Here is an 11,208-nt window from a genome sequence, read left to right on the forward strand (position 1 = left end):
TATTTCACTTTCTTAGTCGGAATAACTGACCTTTTATTTGGGGTCAAATTAATTTAATAAGTTTTGCAATCCACAATAATTAAAAGCATTCGTAAACGTTTAATAAGGTTTTGCTTTTAACTGGAGTACTTGGAAATAAAGTCCCACTTTGAGTAAATTCTACACCTACAACGAATGAAAGTAAAGCAGAGGAATGATTGGTCGAAATTGTAAGCTTTTGCTATAGGGTGTTTTTAGATAACTACAGTAAATTCTGCTGTATGGGACAACATAGTTGATGCAGTAAACCTGACAGGTTCTGTTAAAACTGATGAAGAGATTAAATGCCTTTACGCCTCTGTGAAAGTTCAATAACTATTAGCCCAGTCGTGACTGCAGCCTCCCAAATCTTTTACATGCGAATAATAAAGAAATTTTATAAATTAGTACACCACTTTGGGACTATAGAAAATACTTAAGGTGTTACAAAATAATAGGTCGTCAATTTTCCTAATTTTAACAAGGCGTACTCGTTTGTTGTACTCCAATATGACAATGTAATAAGACCAAAATGCGTCTTGAATAATCAAGGACTTTCAGTTGGGTTTTCACATCAGATAAACAAAAAAATTCTCTTTGTAAAGGGAATAAACGGTTCGAGCAAGGTAATTTTTAGTTTAGCAACACAAATAGATTAAATGAGAATTTATTATAAATAGCCTCAATTGCAGATTATTATCGCCTATCATGTTGGGTGATAATAAGAGCTGGGTTTGTCATTACGCGTTAAACTGTATGGCTCAGTAGAAGCGGCATAGTTTAGCTAACTTGAACCGACAACGAGGGCAGAACAATGAACCAGACAGTAAAACAAGTCAATTAGTGAACCGCGGTTATTCGTTTTTCTGCGCTTCTCGTGTTTCTAATTATGTAGAATTCAAAATGTAACGAAGGCTTGCAGCTAGGTAAACAATGTATCTTACAAGGAAGCAATAGTAACAACAATATTAACGAAGCGAGGGCAGTTCGTTAACTCAGTACGGAAGCGAAGTTGGCACTATAAACACCTTTCAACAATGGAGGCTGTAATGATACAAACACGAGTTGCAGAATCTAAAAAGGAAGAATGGAGAGGTAAAACGACAAAAATGTGTAATATTTGCTGCTAGTAACTTACACTCTCCCACGGTGTCCGAGGAAGAGTGGTAATGAAAAAACCATCGATCTTGTGTACCTAAAAGAAGGAACTGCCGAACATCTCACCTCAGGATGTCATCAGTTGTTCTCACAAGCGCTCCTCGAGTTTGAGAAGTACTTGCCCCACAATTTTTCAGGTCGCATGGTCTTCCTAACCATTGTGTCATTAATAAGAACCAAATATTGTACCGTGTTGCTCTTTACTTGGGCCTTAGCAGGAAAGTATATCTCAACCATCGGTTCCGAAATGTATCCACCAGGTACTGGACTCATGACCTCATCATCACCAGAATCGCCGTTGTCGTGATCTCAGACATGGTTGTAAAAATAATTCAGCAAAGTCAGGTGATCCGACAATATAATACAGAAGTAATCTGGGTAGTCCAATAACTTCCTCAGTGCGCGGTAGCCCAGGATCTACTTTGCCTTGCAAAACACTACCAGCAGCACTTCGCAATTTACTGTTATTCAACCAAGGATAAAAAGGAAGTGCAACGTATTGGCACAGCCATTCACTTTCGAACACAGCCATGACGGCTTTTCTTTGGCAAAGTGAAGACCCCTCCCATCTTCTTCGGCATAGTTTTAGCATTGACAACTCTAAGGGATTGTCGCCTTGCGACAAATGTCGCGACTGCTGACAAGGTGTCCGGCATCTGGGGAACGGGCTACCACAAAATGCATCGGTCCCATAGACTTGCAAGTGAAAGCACATCCATAGCTTTTCTATGCCTCTGCTACGCTTCACCAGCAGTGGTTCAAAGTGGCTGACACCGTTCTTGAAGCATAAACCACTTACCTATTAGTGGCGCTATAACCTGACTTTTGGACTGACAATACCACTGTCTTGAGTAGAAGCATCCTTGCAATACACCGGTGCTTGTAAGACTTGCATTTCCAGTAGTTTCATGGTAATGCTTGATGGAGAAAAAGATTGGAATGAAGTAATCGCTAGGAAGAATTACTAGGTGCTCAAAAGGGAGCGGTCGGCAACGAAGGCATCCACTCCAACATAGCAGGTCATTGAGATTGGGAAGTGAACTTTCTCAAATCTTCATGGAATTGGTCAAGAATGTTGTGTCTATCCTGCTTCGTGAAGGCATAGCTTTGGTTCCTCATGGAAGCCATCTTCTAGCATCACTTGGAGTACCTGCATCTCTGACTAATGTATTTCTGCAAAATCTTAGTAGTTTTTTTACTAAAATGTAGGCACGGTCTTAAAATTATTTCGTATACACTCTATAATGTTAAGAAATTTGCCTTAATTTATAGTTACGGAAGCTTTCTTCTGATAGTTTTAACACAGTGTTATTCTGTCTCTAAGACTGCACTCAACAACTGGCCAAAAAGGCGGTGAATCATGGCAAAATTACAGCTTCGACGAAATGCGGACCTTTATGTCAAGCAACTCTTGCATTTTGATGACGTTCATCCCATTTCCTAAAATTGATGCATGGAAAGTGGTTCAAAGAGCACCTCATCGTCCGAATTCATCCAGAGGACAGAATTTTAGCCATCATCTGTTCAGTCACTCAGTTATATATGATATTCAGCGTTGTTTAATTACACTTCTTTCCCAAAATTTTACATTTCTGAAATATTTCGTGCTTGAGATTGCACCTAACCATGAATAAGCCCAATGAGTAGAAGTGTTTTCACTTTTCAATCACCCAATATGTATTGACTAATTGTGGCGTCCTTCATTGCCGAGTGAAATCGTAATTAGCGCTTCCTGTAACACCATTTGGAACACACCGTAGAAATTAGCTTATTGTTCATCCAGAATCCTTCTAAGTTTCTACTCTGAGAGACTCGCAAACTACAACCTGGTAACAGTAAGATGAAAGTCGACGTTATGAAACGCAGCAATGATCAACGTCAAATGTTTATTTGCTAGCAACACCTGTGCCGATGAATGTCGTCTAAGGAAAACACTTGATCTAATATCACGACGCTAGTCAAACTACCCGCAAAATCTGAAATTTGAGCAGCTTCAAGGCGTTTGGACCACGCCTTACCAGCTACAATAACCACCACATTGTCAGTTCATAAGTCCTTAACAAAAGCCTTTGGTGATTTTGCTTCCCTCAACCTTATTAGCCCTTTGAAAAAGCAGAAATGGCACATCAACGGCTGCGATTAGCTAGTATTTATCCTTTAATGAGAAGATATTTATTTAAATGCTTATCCACTTACCCAGGTTTTACCACCGTCTTGGCTTCTTGACCTCACTTTCACTTCCTCTACGCCTTAATAATACCTTATAGAGAAGTTTTGGGACATTATACCTCCTTGCCATCAAGCTCCTTATTAAATTTATCATAAAGGAAGCTCTTCTTTTATAATTGAGCAATGATATTAAGTGCCCTAGACAACATATTTTGCTGTATAGTCTCATGGGTTTAGCTACAACTATTGCTTTCCATACATAGCCTATGCTAATGCCTTACCACATTTGCTCTATTCCCTCAGGAGTAACCAGGGCACAGCCGACAAAATTTTCATTATCATGCTGCCTCTGGTAATAACCCTCCAGCTATTCGGTATGCTAACAAATTGCCTCAAAAAGTAATCAGGACTAACTCAAATCCCAGAATCAAAACTCTTTTTTTACTTTTCCACAGTCTACCAAAATAATAGATCTCCATCAACATCGCCACATATATCTGTTGATGCTAATCAAAAGGAAGCTTAATAATGGTGCTCACATTTATAGGAACGAGTGGTAGAACATTTAGATCCATGAGGTCGACAGTTAGTCAACCAGACCCATCAACCGACCAGTCAATTATCTTGGCCAGCTAGTGGCTGGCGGTGGTATCGTGAATCCAGTCAAGGTAGGAGGTCACCCGGGTGTAGATGCCAGGATATCCGGAGGCGCACTTTATGCCGAAGGAGATGACACCTACCACTATGTACTGATCATCCACCCCCGATCGGCACATCATTGGCCCGCCAGAGTCGTACTGCAACCCATGTGTGAAAGCAAAGACATCCATTACGTATAAGTTAAACAAATTGTATAGTTATTTTTAAATTCGGGGAAAGTATCTCTTTAAGTTTCTCACATGATTTCCTACGTACATCGGCATCACTACTTTGCGTTTAGAGTATTTTGTTAATCCTTCTTAAAGTGGTTTCCGTGACATCTATGGAGAGGAGTAAAAAACATATATCTGAGAAAATAGATTTCAGTTAAAAGTATGCTAACAGGTGAAATATCAAGGGAAGTGATCCACTTTGAGAGGGCTGATATCACAATTATAACGTGTAAAGTAATTGCAAGAGTTGTACACGTTTAGATCATCTGAAAGTAACCGGTCATGCGGAATAGACTGGTGCATAAAAACGAATCACTCATTTAAAAGCATAAAGTATCTTGTTGCCACTACATGAAAAATTAAACTAGCTTACACAGCATACTCATTCTCAAAATTTAATATCAATTATTCGAGATAAAATAAATTAAGACAATGTAAGAGAATTTATTGCAAAGGCTGATGGTATTCAACTTACCTATTATTTACTTTAAACCTTACCGTAAATTAAAGTTTTGGGAACTGGCAAATATAGCGACAGATACGGCTGCCGTAATGCGTTAACTGTTGGTTTATTTCACGATTTTTGTGAGATGCTACTAAGAGCTTTACCATTGTGCCTCAGCGGGACAGCCGGTCTATGTTCTACGGAAAAGCTATTAACGTCCAAAGCGGCACTGGCCATGAAACCTCTGGAGGAGTTCGTTGCGCAGCTGTCCACCATACCTGCATAATTACATCAATCGGCCAAACATGCGATACCTCCTCTACTTCTCTAACTGCTGGATGGAACCCAAATAGATATTCCTGGACAGCACTGAAGTAAGAACCAGTTGTCCAGGAGGAATAAACTCGAAACCCTAACCCCTAAGAACCATGTTAATCCCTGTCTTTTGTTATTATCACTCTGCTTTTAGGCCAGTGTTTCTACCACTGGCGGTGGACATGTGTGATGGCCAGCCGAGTCTCCTTCCCTCAATGCAGTTCCCATACAGAAAAAAATCCAGATCCTATAGCAGTACCAAGAGGGATCAGTGACGCTGGGGTCAAGTACCTTCTCAGTCGCATGGGAACTCGATGACCGACACGGCTTGCTCGTGGTTGTTTTTCTTACATCGCTAATTACGCTGTGATAACTGACGTGAGAGGTTGACCAAGAGGAGCGCCGAAGACGGCGTTGGAAAGAAGGGGATGGCTACGTACCAAGTTAATTGCTTGGTTTAACCCCCGGTATTGATTAAGGGGCCACTTAAGGGCTCCCCTACTGTAAATCCGACGGGAGGCCTGGCCTTCGGGCTATACCAGTAGCCCCAATCTTTTCTGCACGTTGATAATGCATATTCGGTCCACGCATTGCAACTTCCTTCGTCTTTAGAGTAAGCAAGGGATTTTACATCTATAATAGGTTGTAATTTAATGGGGATTTCCCTACGAAGGGTAAAATCTTGACCCAACAGTCCGATTTTATAAGAATGAAATTTAGAAATTAGCAATTTCTACCATCCATGCCTAATGGAAGATGAATGGAGGAATAATTGCATCCACAAGAAGTAAATTACTCGAAAACAACTTTTATTCATTTATTTTTTTATAAAATTAAAAAGTTATTTGTAGCAACCAATTTTCGGCAAACGTTAATCCGAAACCAGTTCTACTAAATTAATCGACGAATTATGATGCGTGTGACAAAGAAGAGAGTGGAAGTAAAAAATGTCAGGAAATATTGTAATAACAGTTTAAGTGAAGTCTTGAACTTCCCAACTGCGTACTGCCAACAAAAATTTTACCTTTTTTACAAATAATTTATTACCTTTTACTTTGAAAATCATATGCATAGGACGTCAAGTAGTGCAATTGTCTGGCTCTGCTGACTATTAAAAGTACGGGTCGTGTTACACAATTTAATGGAAATAATAAAAAAACCTCCGATGTTTATGATTTTTCCTCAATCATTTTTAAGATATCTGATTTGAGCAAATAACAAGTAAGACATCCACTTCTAGGTAACCTGAGCATATATACATACAAATATTAGGGAAGATTAGTTTAACTGTATAAAATACCTGGCAAGCATCCGTAGACTCCGAGTTGCCGGCACAGATGAATGAGGAGTGAATATGGAAGTTTGGGTTCCAGAGCATTAATGGTGTGAAGATGTCTTTGCAGTCATCGAGAGATATGAGGGGAACGTTAATATGCCGCAGTAGCGGTGACACTTCGGCTCCTGTTTTAATCGCAAAAAAAGAGTTAAAGTTAGAAAAAGTCGACTTATGATCCAATTTATCAAATGAATTACTTGCAACAAAATCGCAGATCAACAATGTTACTACCCGCACCAAATTGTGACCTCCTATTGTTGCTTTAAAGGATGGTGGGGGCTTCACTTCCTCAGAGTATCTTGATCCCAGTCCGTTCAAAATAATAAGCACCAGTTCGGTAATGAAAGCAGCAAAAAGTGTGAGGTAATCACAAACACTTTGTTAGTGCATGGATGGCGATGATTTAGCTTTCTGTCCACGTTATATCCCTCATCCACCATTCATAGTATAATTATTACTTTAGTGGATTTTTCATTCACTAACTACGAGAACTTCAAGAGAGAGGAGGGAAGTTGTGGACATATTCCATAAATCAACTAATATGTTGTGAGCGGCGTGTCTGTATCAAGTGACTATAATGTACATATTTTTACAAACAGGCGCCATTATCTTAGTGTGCTGGATTGTCTGTATATTTTTACCGTCAGAAAATTTTAACAAATGCTTAAATTTAGATGTTTGTTTGAATAGGGTAATCATTTGAACTCATGAACAAATTGTTACACGACAATGGCATACTAAAGCACATTAAGTTTGGCTAATAAATGCGATTTGTGGCATATTATTGAAATGAATGACTTTAGAATAACCGAATACTAATTCAGTGTATTGCATTACTGCAATGCTTTTAATGTTGGTTTAAATGTACAAATCACAATACGAGCTCTTCAATCACCGTGGTTTCAATTTTCTGATTAGTGCCACAGCGTCATATCCATGATTATGAGATTAATGTCCATAGCCATATCATGGCTATCTGCACCTCAGTGATAGTTTTCCTTCATTGCAAAACTGGCTTATTAAGACTTTAGGAAAGGCTCAGACACTACATCATCGAGTTATCAAATAACTTGTTGAAAACAATGCCGCACATTCCAGTATTTAAATGGGAAAAGCCACAAATCACTGACTTATTGAGATAAAGCAGCACTTGCGCTTTCTTATTCTTCGTCGTACTTTTATGGTGCATTTTGGCATATCGATAGGATGTTCCAAATATGAATTAAATCCTCTCCAACCTGATTATTTAAACCGAAACAAAACACGGGATTGCTGAGGTTTCATGAAGGTTCCTGCATCTATTTTTTAGTACTTGTAGTATGCCTTATAAAGACTGGAATTTTTGTCTGCAATATTCGGCATCACTTTTTAGAAGTGTAGCAAACATCAAGTTGGATTTTGCTACTTGAACAGCTAATCATTCAAACGCATACATTTAGGTGATTTATTCTTTTTAAGCCCTCATTTGGCTTATCTTACTAGTCTTCTTTTCCCCTATTTTTTTTCGGAAATAAAGTTAATGACAAACCCTCCTCAGTGACTCCCCAACCGGCAACTGTGCAGACCGTTCCTGCCTTGAACTGCTCGCCTGGGTATGGCAGACAGGCTGGTTGCACATTCGCGTTAAATGAGACCGGACGCCTCAGTTTTAACAGAGCAATGTCGTCCAAAACGCCGTACTGATTGTCATAGTTATCTAAAGAGTTGAAAATCGTAGGGTAACAACTTTACATAAGTGTCTTAAGTAATTTCATCATAGGCTTTACAAGTTCTTAGTGAAGCTTTCTGTTTTAATCTAAAACCATTGAAATGAGCACTCAGTGACTTATTTCAAACCAAGGATCGTTTTGATTCTAACATGACAAAAAATAATAAGATTAAATTGTCACAGTCAGTAAATTTAAGATTCCAAAGGTTGTGCATGACTTTCAGGATATTTAATGGCTTTTTAGTATCCAGGATACACTTTAACACTATTAAAAAGCATCAGAGTGAGGAATGCTGCCTATGCAAACGCTATGGAATTTGAGGACCACTTGGAAGAGCGACGATTTTTCTTCAGCAACTTAACAATAAAATACTTCCCCTACTTTCCTGATGGCTTAGAGTGGACATTGATTTCCATCCACATTCTACACCTCATGAAGCCGCAGTGGGTAAAGGAGCAAATAAAAACTGGAAGCACTCCTACTATTAGCAGTGGATTGTCCTTCTGTTCCATACCCCCATGCTTTATCCGGTCAATGCAATTACAGCCTTTTAAAGGAGTTACTCACTCATTTATTTTAAATAACGAATTTTTACTCGTCTTGCATTTTTTTGAGTTTAGTTAGTCATTCAAATTAATTTTGCCTCTGATCAGATATGAATTGAAAGCAGAGCCTCAATGGGGTTCCTAGTGATCACTTAAAGGCTCACATTTTCACTCGCTTATTTCTAATCTACAGTATCTAAAATAAGCAAAAAGCAATCATAAACTTTACTGAAAAGTAATTTTGAGGACCAATAAATCTCACTAAAAAGGCACTTCTCGTATACCTACCATCTCGTAAATGGGGGACATTTTCTGCCTGGATTTTAACCTTTTTTAAACACTTAGAACCACGGTATTTCCATATACCACTGTTTCTATTAATCCGTAATTTACTGCGTGCAAGTACTAATGCGAAGAAAATTATTTTGCATGCAAAAAAGCTACAACAATAAATTTATGTGAGATATTCAGACATTCTCTTGCCAAAGAGAAGCTCATAAACACCGAGTCATAAGCAATAAAGACAGAAGGCGGACCAGTTTATCACGCCCTACTGACAAGTCAATTGCTTTAAGTGGCAAAGCATGGGGAAGTGTTACCCACTATGGGTATGGTTACCAAAACTTGGTCATAACTTTCACTAAAGTGGAAAGGGCTCTGCCATGTAGTTTGCGAGAGTGATAAGTGTGACAGAGTCAAAAATTTCCCTTCATGGTGGCTGAAGCTACTTCGTGGTACTCATTCCGGAGTTAAAGAGACTGCAGGGGGAGATGATTTTGCTGTCCACTTTTTTCTGTTTGTCTTAAGGACTGTGGAATGTATATCAAGTTTATATCCAGGGCTAGGGCAGATAGAATGTTTAAGCGTAAAAAGCCTTTCTAAATGATGAGGAACATTTCACTAAGTCAAATAAAAAGCGATTTATAATTTTGAAATTCTCTTTAAAACAGAATTCTAATTGTCGGCGAATCCATAAATTTAATGTGTTAAAGTAAGCATGGTTATTCTTCTCCGTTGGAAACGTACTTTAGTTTGCATATTTGTAGAGAAAGAGTAAAAAAAGGCAGAAAACATTGCTGTTAAATTATTTAGTGTTACCCCTTCCATCCACCAGTTTTACGCAAAGGATGAAGCAAGACTATACTAACGCCAACAAAATATATAAATAAGATAGCGAAATTTTCATCATGCCATTTATAAGGAAAAATGAGATAATTAAAAGTATTTTTAAAATGTTTTTTTTTGAAATCGGTCACCAATCCGTAAGGTTTTGAGTTTTTATCAGGGCTATGATATGCAGCACTATGAACAAAGGCTTTTGGGAGTTGAATATATTTCTTAATGATTTGAAATGGCAAGTCTTAATTTCAGTACCGTAAATATTTTTTTGCACTCGCTAAATACAATCATAACAGAAATAGTCTTATTTAATGCGTATGAGTTTAGGACACAAGTTCTACAAATTTTTATTACAATTATTGCTTCGCACACACCAAGGTATCATAGAATAAGCAACTTAGGCATTTTTTGTTTTTTGAGTGTGCCATTTAGAAAGAGTGTCATCGTTTAAATGTTAGTAAGAATACCAACAGCTTTGGTTCGCCCGGTATATTAAATGAGTTTGGGTACTAAATGGCAGGGTTGCAAAAATTGATATTTTTCAGCTTACTCTCAGTAGAAGGGTAAATGAATATTTTTTCCACCTCATGATCCACCTGGAATTCTTCCGGTTTGTGAAGGTTGTATTCTCCAACTCTCACCGTTAATCGCGAAGGGTCATGTGTCAGAGAGGGATCAAGCTGCGAACTAAGAGGTTTAGGAAGCTTTAGCATTTCAGCTGTCACACGAAGAAAAGGGCATTACTCAGACACTATGAATGCATTTATGGAGTTAAATGGCTTACTCAAAACAGTGCTTTGCGGTGAGAATCCAGGATGCGCTAATGAGCGAGCCACCGCAGATGTGGCCGACAAGCTTTTCGTGACTGGTTCGTGAAGGCCCATTGGTCGCGACACTTTCCTCCGTAAATGATATTTCGCCTAGTTTCCGCAGTATTTCACGCATCTCCGAATCCCCCGCCAGACGCGCCAAGAGAGCTCGCAAATTCTGCTCTTTTACTCTCTTGATGACACTTTTCGGCTCTAATGACTGCAATGTTTTCAAACGAAATGATTCGGTGTGTATTATAGGCTATTTTGAAGAGTCGATTTCTTGGACACCTCTTATTAAATGCTAGAAAATGTAAAAGCAACTCATGCAAGAAATTAATATGCAATACTATTACTAAATATGGGTATTAATAGCACTTTTGGATTGTAAACAGCTGTAAATGTATTGTAAACACATTCATTTCCTAAATCAACAACGACTAAATCACATAATGGTTAGAGGAATCATTAAAAAAGGGAAAAATATAGGAATAAAAGCCTGTAAGTCGTTTTTGTGTAATGGGTTAGGAGAAAACAAGTTTTAAGGAGCATTAAATAGCTGCAGAACTTTATCAGCATCATATTTTATAATTTAGTTGTTTCTCACGAGAATACAAACTTGCTATGAATTCCATTTGCCTCCAGTCTAGTCCTGGGTGCTTCTGATTCTGTCTTACTTTTATTCCCCAATTATCTACTCCACCAGTGATCAT

The 11,208-nt window shown here is 38.4% G+C and overlaps 1 protein-coding gene across 1 annotated transcript; it reads right to left on the bottom strand. All coding sequences in view use genetic code 11, as the record gives it.

Annotated features, from left to right (window-relative positions):
* Positions 1 to 8,754: 8,754 nt before the first annotated feature.
* On the bottom strand, positions 8,755 to 11,208 carry EGR_06817 (hypothetical protein; the record flags this gene model as incomplete). Its single annotated transcript, XM_024496066.1, has 4 exons — positions 8,755 to 8,763; positions 8,797 to 9,007; positions 9,666 to 9,904; positions 11,173 to 11,208. The coding sequence occupies 4 exons, from the start codon at positions 11,206 to 11,208 to the stop codon at positions 8,755 to 8,757; spliced, it is 495 nt and encodes a 164-aa protein (XP_024349486.1).

Source organism: Echinococcus granulosus, assembly GCF_000524195.1.
Source record: "Echinococcus granulosus chromosome Unknown EG_S00064, whole genome shotgun sequence".
NCBI lineage: Eukaryota > Metazoa > Platyhelminthes > Cestoda > Cyclophyllidea > Taeniidae > Echinococcus > Echinococcus granulosus.